The following is a 14,047-nucleotide window of genomic DNA, read 5'->3' as shown; positions in this document are numbered from 1 at the left end:
TCTGTGTTTGTAGTTAAACTGTCAGAAATGCTGGAATTATTACAACAAATTAAAGTTTCTGTAAAACCTGTTCTTCGGTTCTCCGTTCCGTTCTTTCACATAAAGTTCCGTAACATTGAGAATTCCCGAAGTTCTGCGTTCCCTCTGGGTTCTGTGTTTGTACGGATGGAAACATCTCCAATGTTCCCACCAGAGTTAGAAACCCGAACGCCCCACAGAACCCCGGCGGAACCGGAACTCATTCAGACTGGATCCACAGGAGAAGAGGCGAGGACGCAGAACCCTGCCTCCTCGCTCCAGGTCGACAGGTCCAGCACGTTTCCCTGCCGTGAGAACAAGTGAGAGGATCCGGGTCAAACGGGGAGGAGCGGTTCTGTCAGAACTTCTGCAGAACACCTGGAATTCAAGCTTTCCCAAACTGGAACAGTGAATGTTTTAATATTAACTCCTTCTCCCCAAAACTCAGACTTTTTGTAAATCCTGTAAAGAAAAATAAGTCATTATGGAGTCAATTCCCAGTTATTTTACTTCGCAGAGCTCCGGTGGTCCTGGTTCCGGGGTCCGGGGTCCGGGCTCCGGGGCTCCGGTGGTCCTGGCTCTGGGCTCCGGGCTCCGGGGCTCCGGGCTCGGCGGTCCTCCGGCCAGCAGAGGGCAGCAGCGGGCCGGTCTCCCCAGCGGCCTGCAGCGTCTCCGGGTCGCTGCCGGATGTGTTCCTGCGGGTCAGCCCGATCAGGTCGATCGATCCTCCGGTGAACCGACTCGTCGGCCGCCCGTCCGGGACCGCTCGCCCTTCACGCTTCATGCCCGCCTCCTCCCTCCAGTAGCCGGATCTCGCTCACGGTGCCCCCGCCTCCCGTCCTCGCCCCGACCCCGCGATGGCCTCCAGACGGCCGGACAGCTTCGACGGGCTCGGATACCGGGGCCGCGACGACCCGCTGTACGGAGCCGGATACCCGGTCCGGAGCGCCGGAGCGCCCGCCGAGCTGCAGCACCACCACTGGGTCACCACGCCGCCGGACATCCCCGGCAGCCGCAACCTGCACCCCGGGGAGCGGACGCCGCTGTACGACGACCCGCAGGGGGAGCCCGGAGCCCCGGGAGCCGCGGCCGGCTGGGGCGCCCCGCAGCCCGGCGTGCCGCCCGCCGGTGGGTCGGTGTGTTAGCATACAGGCTAATGGAGCTAGCGGGGACACAGACTGCTTCTGCTGGATGAATCCGGCGCAGTTCAGGAAGAAACGTCTGAGGACGACATTTTTATTAGAAACATTATGGAGATATTTCTGCAGTATGGCCTTTATAGTGGGAATCGGATGAAGTAGTGCTAACAGCTAACGAGGCTAACAGCTAAACAAGCTAACTGTTGACCAGACTAACAGCTAACGAAGCTAACAGGTGTTTTGACACTGAAGTCCTTAAATTGTTCCTGTGTGTGAATGTTGCTCTGGTGTGTGAATGTTGCTCTGGTGTGTGAATGTTGTTCCTGTGTGTGAATGTTGCTCTGGTGTGTGAATGTTGCTCTGGTGTGTGAATGTTGTTGTTGCAGTGTGTGAATGTTGCTCTGGTGTGTGAGTGTTGCTCTGGTGTGTGAATGTTGCTCTGGTGTGTGAGTGTTGCTCTGGTGTGTGAGTGTTGCTCTGGTGTGTGAATGTTGTTGTTGCAGTGTGTGAATGTTGCTCTGGTGTGTGAGTGTTGCTCTGGTGTGTGAATGTTGCTCTGGTGTGTGAGTGTTGCTCTGGTGTGTGAATGTTGCTCTGGTGTGTGAGTGTTGCTCTGGTGTGTGAGTGTTGCTCTGGTGTGTGAATGTTGTTGTTGCAGTGTGTGAATGTTGCTCTGGTGTGTGAGTGTTGCTCTGGTGTGTGAGTGTTGCTCTGGTGTGTGAGTGTTGCTCTGGTGTGTGAATGTTGCTCTGGTGTGTGAGTGTTGCTCTGGTGTGTGAATGTTGCTCTGGTGTGTGAGTGTTGCTCTGGTGTGTGAGTGTTGCTCTGGTGTGTGAATGTGATAACGTGTCGTCTTCTCTTCCTGTTCCAGAGCAGCTGAACCGCTTCGCCGGGTTCGGAATCGGACTCGTCAGGTATGTTTCTCCTCTGACAGCAGTGGTCTCCAACCTGAGGTCCTCCACCCCCTCAGGGGTCTCCATAGGTCCCAGGGGGGTCCAGGTCTTTACAGTCCCACACTTTCTGTAGTTCATCCAGTCAGGGGGTCAGCGGGGGTCAACAGGGGTCAACCTGGGGTCAGTGATAAATTTAGTCATGAAAATCAGCATCCAATTAAGATTTTTAAAATATGATACAAAACAGAAGAAATCAGTTGCTGCAGCTTTCCTCCTGTGTGTGTGCGTGTGTGTGTGTGTGTGTGTGTGTGTGTGTGTGTGTGTGTGTGTGTGTGTGTGTGCGTGTGCGCGTGCGTGTGTGTGTGTGTAGTCTGTTCACAGAAAACGTCCTGGCTCACCCCTGCATCGTCTTCCGTCGACAGTGTCAGGTAACCTCTGCTGGTGACATCACTTCCTGTTGATGTCAACGATATGCTAATGAGCTCTGACCTGCTGCGCTCTGATTGGCTCCTTGTCTCAGGTTAACTACCACGCCCGCTCCTACCACCTGACTCCCTTCAGCGCCGTCGCTGTGATGTACTCCATCACTAAGGCTCAGGTGCACACACACACACACACACACACACACACACACACACACACACACAGTTCTCAGTGTCTGTCACTGTTGCGGTTGCTCATGCCGGCTGTTGTCTCTGTGGCGGTTGCGGCGGCCGCAGGGCGTGCGGTCCCTCTGGAAGGGGATGGGCAGCACCTTCATCGTTCACGGCATCACTCTGGGAGCCGAGGGCGTCATCAGCGAGTTCACACCGTTACCACGGTAACCACATCCTCTGCAGCAGCCCGACCGCTGACCGCGACGCTCAGTAACTCTGTGTGTGTGTGTGTGTGTGTGTGTGTGTGTGTGTGTGTGTGTGTGTGCAGGGAGCTTCCTCACAGGTGGAGCTGGAAGCAGCTGGCGGGACATTTACTGCTCAAAGGGTCAGCTCCTCTTCCTCTTCCTCTTCTTCTTCTTCTTCTGCACTCTAAGTCCAGTCTGACCTCTGACCTCTGACCCACAGGTTAACAGCTGTGGTGGCTCTGCCCTTTTACTGTGCCAGTCTCATCGAGACCGTCCAGGTGAGTCTGTTACCATGGAAACTAGGGCTGGGCGGTATTAACAATATAAACCGTATGTTATAGAAATTTGGCCCACGGCAGGGATTTTGGTCAAACCGCCATAGCACATCACGTCCACTAGGTGGCAGTAATGCAGCGTTTTAGATGCCCGTTCCCAGAAGAAGTCGTACAGAACAACAGCGATGGCGGCGAGCGGAGAACAGACAGAGGAAGAGCTATTGGAAAAGTTTGGTGTAACGTCTATAACATTGATCTGTAACCGGCGGCTGAACAGTAACATCTGGCCGCCAGATGATTTAGAGCAGGGTTTCCCAACCCTGGTCGTCGGGGAACACTATCCTGCATGTTTTGGATGTTTCCCTCGTCCGGCACACCTGATTCAAAGGACCAGCTCGTCACCAAGCTCTGCAGAAGCCTGATCACAGTCCTGATCATTTGGATCCGGTGTGTTGGAAGAGGGAAACATCCACAACATGCAGGATAGGGTTCCCCGAGGACCAGGGCTGGGAAACCCTGATTTAGAGAATGTGAGGCAGCTGCTTCACGGAGGCAGTAACTCCGCCCACTAACCTGTCAGCATCCAGCTCCTCCTGAACCTCCTCCTTTACCTGTGGAACACCTGAAACCCTCCGATTCAGAGAACCACCTGCAGCTCCTGCTGCCTTCAGGGACGCCTCGTAAAAGTAGCTGCTGATAGCGGAGCCTCAGTCAGCTGTTAGCTTAGCTGTTAGCCACCGATGAACAGGGATCAGTCAAAAAAAAAAAAAAATTGGCCCGACGCCAAATCAAGTAGCCGACCCCTGATCTGTGACCTGGACCTGGTTTGGGTTCAAAGTAACTTGATTTCTGCTGTTTAATAGTTTAAAAACTACTTCCTGCTTCCTTGCTTTCAGCGTGTTGCCGTGGTAACCACCAAGACACTCTTCTGCTGTACTTTGTACATCAAATCATACCCTGATAGAAGTTTGAGGCCCTCGCCCTCCCCTAGTGGAAACCACGGCGGTCCGCATGTCAAGCACTTTTTGATGTGTCCAGATCAGGAGGTCAGGGGTCACAAGGTCATGGGGTCAGGTGGTCTGAGTGTCAGGAGGTCGTGGGGTCATTCATGGGGTCAGGAGGTCAGGGGTCGCTGGTCCTGACGTGTCCTCTCCTGTGGACAGAGTGACATCGTGCGGGACGAGGCGTCCTCTGGGCTGCTGGACTGCGTCCGGGAGGGCGTGGCCCGCCTGCTGGGCGTCGGCGCCCCCCACAGCCGCCGCCTGCTGCCGCTGGGCCGCCTGCTGCTGCCCGCCGCGCTGCACACCGTGCTGCGCTACGCCGTGGCGGCCGGCGTCCAGCGTGCGGCGCTGTGGCTGCACCGGCGCGGCCGGGAGCGGCGCGCCGAGCCGTCCGACCCGCTGGACGCCTACTTCCCCGAGCTGGCGGCGGCGTGGGCGGGGTCTCTGGCGGCCGACGTGCTGCTGTTCCCGCTGGAGACGGCGCTGCACCGCCTGGCGCTGCAGGGCACGCGCACCATCATCGACGCCACCGACGGCGCCGTGGCGGCGGGCAACGGCGGCAGCCCGCTGGTCCTGCCCGTCAACACGCAGTACGACGGCGTCCACGACTGCCTGCACGCCATTCGCCGCAAGGAGGGCGGCGCCGGCTTCTACCGCGGCTTCGGCGCCCTGCTGGCGCAGTACGCGCTGCACGGCGCGCTGCTCGCCGCCGCCCGGACGCTGCTGCGCCTGCTGCTGCTGGACGCCAAGACCGGCTAGAGCGCCGCCGCGGAGACGGACACTGACCAACAGGAACACTCCCGCCGCCGCCGTCAGCCAATCACAAGCACCCATCAGCCTAGCTTAGCTTCACATCACTTCCTGTAGCAGCATGAACTTCCTGTTTGTAAATACTGACAGATGATTGGTCCTGTGGAAACGTGTCAACAACCCGCTGCTTCCGTTTCGGTTGTTTTTGTAAAAAGTTGTAAAAAATAAAGTTCTATGTGTTGCAAAAAGTTTAAGAATAAATTATTTGATCATTAAATCTTAAGCTGTTTTTCAAAATAAATGTCTGGATAAAATAAAAAATAAAATGTTTTGAGTGTTTCATAAATTGAAGCATTTTAAATGTTTTGGGTTTTGTACCTGAATGAAACCATTCTGAGTGTAAACAGGAAGCATCATTGGATGTGGAGTTCCTCAGGGCTCCATCCTGGATCCTCCTTTATTTGATTTGAAGCTAATAGCGCCCCCTGCAGGCAGAAAGGTGAAGACTGAAGCCTTCAGAGTCTCAAAAGCCTGAGAAAATTAAAGTGAAGAGAGAAATCACATTAAAACCAGAGTTTCAGGAAAACAATTTTTTAAAGAAATTAAAGCGATTCTTCGACTTTTTGGCAAATTGGCTCATTTAGCACAACTCCTCAGTCATCAGAGCAGCAGACTGACTGTTTCTGTGAGGCGAGCTGTTGTTTATCCAGAGGTGAGTCGGGGAAGGTTTTCAGGACGGACACAATGGAAGTGGACGGTATTTTTGTTCCCCCTCGTCAAACTCATCAAATAGACAATCCAACAACCCCAAAACACTTTGGTGGACACGTTATAATCCACACACTCACTACGCTGTGGAATATTAAAGTAAAATTACGAGATTTAGTTGTTTATGTGAAGATTGTTAAGACGGAACTACTTACTAAACATGGCGTCTGGGCGTAGTGATTTCAAAAGAAAAAGTAGTTCCCAGTATTTGCTTCAGTGTCGTAACGCTACAATATTATGTGTTGGTGTTCCACAGCGTAGTGAATGTGTGATTATAACGTGTCCACCAAAGTGTTTTGGGGTTGTTGGATTTTGTAGAAACCTGTAAAACATGTTGAATACTGAAAAAAGTTACAAACATTTAACTCCTGTTGAAAACTAAATGTTTGAATCCAGTCCGGAACCACAGAACCGCCAGGAGAGCCAGCAGAGGACCGGAAGGACTGGATTTCCCTGAAGATCAATGATATTGATATTGAGAGTTTGGACCTCTCTGACATTTTATATTACAAAACGTATCCAGACAGCTTCATCCACGGTTATCAATATAATTCTTCTGCTGGGAAAATATCATTTACATTGTAATAAATGGAAGAACAAAACACACTCCATTAACTATTTCAAAAACCAGTTTGACCTTTATTTTCTGTCTCTGAAAAGAGTGTCAGGTGCTGTTCCCAAAAAAATATGCTGTGATCTGTGATTTGATAGAAGGCCCAGACCAGTGGAGATTTAATTGACGTGAACTTGTGTTGATTTGCTTGCGCCATGTTTGATTGTTTGACCCCCCCCCCACCCCACTGTAATTCTTTTTTTTTTTTTTTTTTTTTTTTTGCTTGTGCTATTTTCTTGATTGTCTGACTGTTTGCCCCCGCGAGAGTTTGTATAGGTTTGTTTTCTTTTTAATTAAAAAAAAACAAAAAAAAGGCAGAGGACCGGAAGGACCGGAGCGGAACCTCTGTGCTGCAGCCGTGGTTTGCAGTCGGACCCAGAAGCCGGCGCTCCTCGTGTGTTGTCTCCACGCTGCCCCGGTGTGTTCGGGTTCTGGGCCGCTTCTCCTCGGGTTCTGCTCTGTTCCCGGTACCGGAACATGTCGGCCGGCAGCTCGCTGTTCTCCGGCTTCCGGGTTCTGGGGATTTACTCCAACCACGTGCCGCACGCGCTCCGGTTCCACCTGAAGCACCGCGAGTTCTACCTGGTGACGTCATGCGGCCGCAGCTTCCACACGTTCAACGTAAGAAGTCTGATGGTTAACCCTGCTAAACTAACCCCGCTAACCTAACCCTGCTAAACTAACCCTGTTAAACTAACCCTGTTAAACTAACTTTGCTAAGCCAACTCAGCTAATCTAACTCTGCTAAACTAACCTTGCTAATCTAACCCAGCTAATCTACCCCTGCTAAGCTAACCCTGCTGCTCTGCTAACCCGTCGCTCTGATCCTGTCTTTGTGTTCCAGGTGAGCCGGTTGGGCATCGTGTCTGTGAGTAAGTATTTCCAGTCTGTTTGTCATTCTGCTCTCTGATTGGCTGCTGGGAGGTAACGGTTTATGGTTGCCTAGGTGACAGCCTCCCAGATGACATCACATGTTTGGCGGCGGACCGGATGTTGGTGTTTGCCGCTGCCGGGCGACTCGTCAGCGCCTTCGCCCGAAACAAAGAGGTGAGAACCTTTAACTGTAACCCCCCCCACACACACACACACACACACACACACACCAAGGTAGGGGTCACCTGAGCCAGCCCGGACAGGAGGACCCACACACACCACCCCCAGCAGCACACTCCCCGTGTGAAGGGCTGATCTCTTATGCTGCATTCACACCGGTCGCGTCGCAAGCGTCGTGAGCGGCGCTTTTCTATGCAAAGTCTATGGTGGACGAGCGTCGTGGAGCGGCGGGCGGCGGGGCGGCGCATCAGGACCGTCATGAGCGTCGCTTTTCCAGCGTTTCGAGCGTCGACGCCCACGACGCTCATCCCCGGCGTCAGGAGCGTCGTGAGCGTCGCTTTTTGAGAGTTGGGAAAACTGAACTTTCGACGCGCTGCCGCTGAGCGTCAACCAATCAGAGACGATCCCTCCGGTACTACGTCACTACGAGTGGTCCGAGCACCGATGCGGGCCGGCCAGTGTTGCTAACTTGATGACTTTCTCGCTAAATCTGGCGACTTTCCAAAGCCTCTTGGCGACGTTTTTTTGTCAAAAGCAACTAGCGACAAATCTAGCAACTTTCTCCGGTGCTCTGGAGACGTGACAGGACGTCTCGTTGCTGTCGTCCATGAGCAGCGGGTGTGAGCCCCTCCCCCGTCCCAAAGCGCTCACAAGCGGTCAGTCTCAGCAGCGCTCCCCGCTGCAGTCAGAGCAGAGAGGAGCAGACCAGCCAATAGCGACTTTTCCGACAACGACGCGGCCTAGCTTTATTTAACAAATAAAGCCAAGCCGCTCTCCTGATGCGATCCGCCATAGCTGGAAACAGAAATCAGCCTCCTGCGCGCCAATTAACTGACGTGCATCAAGAGCGTCGCGAGCGTCGCGAGCTTTGTGACCACCCGGTGTCAAGCGTCGTGTTTAAAGCGTCACAAGCGTCAGCGTCGAGGCGTCCCAAGCGTCGACGACGCCCGGGACGCGTTCGGTGTGAATGCAGCATTACTGTTACCATGGTTGCTAGCCCATCTCTGTGTAAAGGTGATGAGGCGTTACCATGGTTACTAGCCCATCTCTGTGTAAAGGTGATGAGGCGTTACCATGGTTACCAGCCCATCTCTGTGTTCAGGTGGTGAGGCGTTACCATGGTCACCAGCATGACGTGCGCCTGCTGCTGCCTCTGGGTGATCAGCTGATCTCAGCGGATTGCGGTGGTGATGTCATCGTGTGGGACGTCCAGGGAGGAGGTGAGTAGAGGGGGCGGGGCTTGGGACACACTCACCTGCTCAGGACCTGTACAGTTTCCCATCATGCCTCTCTCTGCCATGCAGACATTTACCTACAGCTGCACTTTGACCCGACGACCTTCGACGTGTCGGCCATGATGCACCCGAGCACCTACCTGAACAAGGTGCTGCTGGGGAGCTCCCAGGGTGCACTGCAGTTGTGGAACATCAAGACCAGGTTAGCGTGTTAGCATGTTAACCCCCAGGCTGCACTACATTATACATGTTCTTTAAGTTCCAACAGCTGGAACCTGTTTTTGTCCTCAGTAAGCTGCTATACACCTTCACCGGCTGGTCAGCAGGGGTCACCGTCCTGCAGCAGGTCAGTACCACTTCCTGCCAGCTCACTTCCTGTCAGTACCGCTTATTGTGAGCTCGCTTCCTGTCAGTACCACTTCCTGTCAGTACCACTTCCTGTCAGTACCACTTCCTGTCAGTGCCACTTCCTGTCAGTACCACTTCCTGTCAGTACCACTTCCTGTCAGTGCCACTTCCTGTCAGTACCACTTCCTGTCAGTACCACTTCCTGTTGGTCCCGTACATTTCCTCGTATTGAACCGATGCTGTTTGCTTTAACTTGATTTCCCAGAGTCCCGCAGTGGACGTGGTGGGCGTTGGCACGGCAACAGGTCGCATTATTATCCACAACATCCGATTGGACGAGACGCTGATGAGCTTCACACAGGACTGGGGACCAATCAGCTCGCTCGCTTTCAGGACTGGTACAGGAAATAGTCTGTCGCTCCTCCCACCCCCACCTGTATGGCCCCTCCCTCTACTCTAGACCTGCTTGACCCCTCCCTCTCTTCTATGACTCCTCCCTCTTGTCTGGCCCCACCCTCTCAGACGGCCCCCCCGTCGTGGCGTCCGGCAGTCCTCAGGGCCACATTGCATTCTGGGACTTGGAGCGCCGGCAGTTGGTCACTCAGCACAGACACGCCCACAAGACGGCCATCGCCGGGGCAACCTTCCTTCACGGTGAGCCGCTATTGGTCACCAACGGAGCCGACAACGCCATCAAGGTAGAGCCGGACGCCGGCGCTCCGACCTCGCTCTGAGGACGGAGCGCTGAGGAGCTGCTGTGTCTTCAGGTGTGGATCTTTGATCAGGAAGGGGGCGGGGCCAGACTGCTGCGGTGCCGGCAGGGCCACAGTGCCCCTCCCACCACCATCCATCACCATGGCAACGACGGGAAAAACATCCTCAGTGCCGGTAAACAAATGTCATGTTTATCTAATTCAACATACCAACATCCAGATTATGAACTTTTACTCTGAAGGTTGAAAAAGTGAAAAATAGAGTTGATCTGGAGGAAGATGCTCTACTGGATGTGCTGGCGCCCTCTGCAGGTCAGGACGGGACGCTGCAGTCTTTCTCCACCGTTCACGAGCGATTCAACCGGAGCCTGGGTCACGGTCAGATCCTCCCTCCGCCTCCTCAGATTCCCTTCATCCTCCTCCTCATCCCTTCTTCCTCCTCTTCCTGTCTTCCTCCACATCCCCCTTTCTTCCTCCTCATCCTTCTTTCTTCCTCCTCCTCATCCCATCTTCCTCCCCTTCCTCATCCTCTCTTCCTCCTCATCCCTTCTTCCTCCTCTTCCTGTCTTCCTCCTCATCCCCCTTTCTTCCTCCTCCTCCTCATCCCTTTCTTCCTCCACATCCCTCTTTCTTCCTCCTCCTCATCCCTCTTTTTCCCTCCTCATCCCACTTTCTTCCTCCTTCTCATCCTCTCTTCCTCCTCATCCCTCTTTCTTCCTCTTGATCCTTCTTTCTTCTTCCTCCTCATCCTTCTTTCTTCCTCCTCTTCCCTTCTTCCTCCTCATCCTCTCCTTCTCTTCTTTCTTCAGGCTCGGTGAACAAGAAGAAGGAGCAGAAGAAGAAAAAGGGGCGGTCCTACGAGGAGCTGCGTCTGCCCGCCATCACTTGCTTCGCCTCCGGTGGGCGCTCTGCCAGGCCCCGCCCTCTCACCTGCGCCCGCACCCTGCTGACTTCCTGTTTCTGTTTGATTGACAGCCGTCGCTCGTCAGTCGGACTGGGATGGCATTGTGGCCTGTCACCGTGGTCGCCTAGCAACCACGACGTGGAACTACCAGCGCTGCACCATGGGAGCTCACCACCTGCAGCCTCCGGGCGTTGGACGGGATGCCGTCGCCACGGTAACGGTCACGCCCGTGCTTCCCGGAGCTCCGCCCCTGGCTCGGTGCTCTGGTCACCTGACTCCTGTCCGTTCCAGGCTGTTGACATCACTTCCTGTGGGAACTTCGCCGTGGTCGGTCTGTCGAGCGGCCGCGTCGACGTCTACAACCTGCAGTCCGGCCTCCACCGCGGTTGCTACGGCGACGAGGAGAAAGGTGCGTATTCCCGTTGGCCGTCAGTGATTGGCCGTCTCGGTGTCTCCCGCGGTTCACGCCAAACCCTCCCCTGCAGCTCACAGCGGCGCGGTGCGAGGCGTCGCCACGGATACTCTCAACCAGCTGACGGTGAGCGCCGCTTCTGATTGGCTGCTGAAGTTCTGGCGCTTCAAAACCAAGAAGCTGGAGGAGGAGCTAAAGCTAAACGCTGCGCCTGCTAGCATGAAGCTACACAGAGACAGGTGACGGTCAATCAGTTGCATGGTAGCAAAATGCTAACGGGGGACAGCTGTTAGCATTGCGCTGAAGCTTCTGTCTGTTTCAGTGGGATGCTAGCGTTAGCGCTGGATGACTTCACTCTGGTGGTCATCGACATAGAAACACGGCGGGTCGTCAGGAAGTTTGCAGGTCACCATGGCAACATTAACGACATGGTGGGTTTTGTGTCAGTGATGCTAACGATGCTAGCAGGCGAGCGCTCACGCCTCCGTGTGTCCTGCAGACGTTCAGCCCCGACAGTCGCTGGCTGGTTACCGTGGGGATGGACTGTACCATCCGGACGTGGGACCTCCCCTCTGGAAGGTGACAATGGGCCGGCCCGCTGTACTTCCTGTCCTCATGATGACCACTTCCTGCCCCCATGATGACCACTTCCTGTTCTGTCCTCAGCCTCGTGGACTGCTTCCTGGTGTCCACGGCGCCAGTGGGCGTGTCCATGTCTCCCACTGGTGACTTCATGGCGACCACTCACGTGGACAGTCTCGGCATCTTTCTCTGGTCTGGACCAATCACAGTGCGGCGTTCGATGACATCACTGAGCCCTGTATGATTCAGCCAATCACAGTGGAGCTCTCCTTCCCCAGGACCAATAAGAGCCTGTGTGGGCCGGTGGGACTCCGCCCCCTCCCGGCCGACTACCAGCCCACCGTGGAGACGTTACCAGGCGTCGCCGCGGACGACCGCGAGGAGGAAGTGACATCAGAGGAAGCTGAGGGTGTGTACCAGTCAGCTGATCAGCTGGGGGCGGAGCTTGTGACTCTGTCGCTGCAGCCGGAGTCTCGGTGGAAAAGTCTGCTGCACCTGGAGGAGATCAAGGTCTGTTTACTGCTATTTACTGTCTGTTTACTGTTTGTTTACAGTATGTTTACTGGTTGTTTACAGTCTGTTTACTGTTTGTTGACAGTGTGTTTACTGTTTGTTTACTGGTTGTTTACAGTATGTTTACTGGTTGTTTACAGTATGTTTACTGTTTGTTTACAGTCTGTTTACTGTTTGTTGACAGTGTGTTTACTGTTTGTTGACAGTGTGTTTACTGTTTGCTTACTGTTTGTTTACAGTCTGTTTGCTGTTTGTTTACAGTATGTTTACTGTTTGTTTAGAATGTTTACTGTTTATTTACAGTCTGTTTGCTGTTTGTTGACAGCCTGTTTACTGATTGTTGACAGTTTGTTGACTGTTTGCTGTCTGTGTGTCTTTACCGTGTCCAGCGGAGGAACCGTCCGGTGGCCCCGCCCTCCGCCCCGCCCTCCGCCCCCTTCTTCCTGCCCACCGTCCCCGGCGTCACTCCTCGCTTTGCGTCTCCCGCGGCGACGGAGCAGGAGACTCAGGTAGGCCTCTGAATGGACGAGTGTGTGCCGGGTGTCGTCCAATCAGAGCGCAGGACGCCGATGACATCGTGTTTCCTGTCTTAGTCCAAGGTGCTGTCATCGGCGTTGATAGGTCAAAGGTCGAAGTTCAGCACTGCTCTGGAGGAAGAGGCGGAGTCTGGCTCCTGTGAGTTCGTCTTCTCGTCTCAGTGAAGTTTGTCTCGTTCAGATGAACCCGGAGTGTAACCGGCTCTGATTGGTCGATGTGTGCAGTCCGGCGCTCGCCGCGCCTCCTGAAGGATTGTGGGCCGTCGGCCATCTCCGTCGAGCTCGCCTGTCTCTCGCCTGAGGGGGGCGGAGCCAACAGCCTCCTGCGGGCCTTCATCCACATGATTGACAGCATGCTGGCCAGTGGGCGGGACTTCGACCTGGCTCACGCCTACCTGGCGTTGTTCCTGAAGGTTGGCCAATCAGAACGCAGCGCCGCCGCCCGCCGTCCTCCGCCCTGTTTGTCAACACTTCCTCTGTCTTTCAGCTCCACCTGCGCTCGGTGTCGCAGGACGCCGTCGCCATGGAAGCGCTGAGCCGCCTGTCAGCCCGGCTGGAGGCGGGGTGGGCGGAGCTACGGGCCTCCTTCAACCAATCCCTGTGTTTACTGTCATACACCAAGAGTGCTCTGCTGTGACACACACACACACACACACACACACACACACACACACACACAGTTCTTCTGGACTGATTTTCTGTTGACTGTCTTCTGAGATTGTTTGAATTTATTGTTTTACGTAATAAAATTCAAGGGGGCGTGTCCCACATGGGCCAATCAGACTGACTGTTGGAGCTGCACTGGGATCAGGCTGAGGTGGGGTCTGGGTGTGGGTCTGGGTGGAGGTCCGGGTGGAGGTTTGGGGGTGGGGGGGGGTCCTCCTGAACTCCTCACCGCTGCTTCCCCCGGAGTCCAGCGTTCCGCGTTGATCTTCATCCTGGACTCTGCTGGAGGAGAACGTTCCAGAACACTGATCCCTTCAGCAAACCCAGGAGTCTGGAGACGAAGGACTCCGCCAGGAGAAGATCCACCTGGGAACCAGAACACCAGGGTGGTCCCGGCAGGGCCAGCAGTCTTCCTTCTAAACACCTTCAGCTGTTTTCGTTTTCACAAACCGGCTGACGGTCGTGGAGAAGCGATCAGTCAGTTTTGTCCGGGACTTTCAGAGCCGTCCCACGGTTTGACCTGCCGTCCCCATGCCCCCCCGTCCTCTGGTCTGCGGTGGACTTCACCCCGTCCAGCCGCTCCACACGTTTCAGAGTGTTCCCGTTTCTCCGGCTGACCCGTGGAGCCTTGCCGCCAGACGTCCGTCCAGAGATCCGGTGAAGCTCCTCTGATCGTCAACGTTTTAATGGAAATATAGAACAAAAGTCCGAAGAGTTCTCGAGGGACCGATTCGGTCTGAACGCCTCCTGTCCGGTATTTCTGTTCACAGTTTACAAATATTGTGTG

The 14,047-nt window shown here is 54.6% G+C and overlaps 2 protein-coding genes across 2 annotated transcripts; both read left to right on the top strand.

The window, feature by feature from the left end:
* Positions 1-680: 680 nt before the first annotated feature.
* Positions 681-5,243, top strand: LOC115383343 (solute carrier family 25 member 46-like). The gene is made up of 8 exons (XM_030085519.1): positions 681-1,146; positions 2,029-2,071; positions 2,421-2,478; positions 2,571-2,648; positions 2,770-2,870; positions 2,975-3,031; positions 3,112-3,169; positions 4,330-5,243. The coding sequence occupies exons 1-8, from the start codon at positions 876-878 to the stop codon at positions 4,924-4,926; spliced, it is 1,263 nt and encodes a 420-aa protein (XP_029941379.1). The 5' UTR covers positions 681-875; the 3' UTR covers positions 4,927-5,243.
* A 1,434-nt stretch (positions 5,244-6,677) lies between these two features.
* On the top strand, positions 6,678-13,364 carry LOC115383263 (WD repeat-containing protein 36-like). Its single transcript, XM_030085390.1, has 22 exons — positions 6,678-6,919; positions 7,143-7,170; positions 7,245-7,345; positions 8,454-8,571; positions 8,656-8,788; positions 8,878-8,932; positions 9,200-9,332; positions 9,457-9,632; positions 9,702-9,822; positions 9,960-10,025; positions 10,457-10,546; positions 10,623-10,765; positions 10,843-10,960; positions 11,037-11,202; positions 11,286-11,394; positions 11,463-11,542; positions 11,630-11,737; positions 11,824-12,055; positions 12,448-12,567; positions 12,652-12,733; positions 12,820-13,007; positions 13,082-13,364. Exons 1-22 carry the CDS (start codon positions 6,776-6,778, stop codon positions 13,229-13,231), a joined length of 2,661 nt encoding a protein of 886 aa, XP_029941250.1. The 5' UTR covers positions 6,678-6,775; the 3' UTR covers positions 13,232-13,364.
* Positions 13,365-14,047: the final 683 nt, after the last annotated feature.

The sequence above is a fragment of the Salarias fasciatus genome, assembly GCF_902148845.1.
Source record: "Salarias fasciatus chromosome 7 unlocalized genomic scaffold, fSalaFa1.1 super_scaffold_4, whole genome shotgun sequence".
In the NCBI taxonomy this organism is placed as follows: domain Eukaryota; kingdom Metazoa; phylum Chordata; class Actinopteri; order Blenniiformes; family Blenniidae; genus Salarias; species Salarias fasciatus.
Note: the sequence above shows the minus strand (reverse complement) of the source record. Positions and strands in the feature narration are given on the sequence as shown.

Coding starts and splice junctions, on each gene's coding strand:
- LOC115383343 (XM_030085519.1), top strand. CDS start 876: ATGGCCTCCAGACGGCCGGACAGCTTCGACGGGCTCGGATACCGGGGC. Junction 2,871..2,974: donor GAGTTCACACCGTTACCACG/GTAACCACATCC, acceptor GTGTGTGTGCAG/GGAGCTTCCTCACAGGTGGA. Junction 3,170..4,329: donor GTCTCATCGAGACCGTCCAG/GTGAGTCTGTTA, acceptor TCCTGTGGACAG/AGTGACATCGTGCGGGACGA.
- LOC115383263 (XM_030085390.1), top strand. CDS start 6,776: ATGTCGGCCGGCAGCTCGCTGTTCTCCGGCTTCCGGGTTCTGGGGATT. Junction 12,056..12,447: donor TGCACCTGGAGGAGATCAAG/GTCTGTTTACTG, acceptor TACCGTGTCCAG/CGGAGGAACCGTCCGGTGGC. Junction 12,568..12,651: donor CGACGGAGCAGGAGACTCAG/GTAGGCCTCTGA, acceptor TTCCTGTCTTAG/TCCAAGGTGCTGTCATCGGC.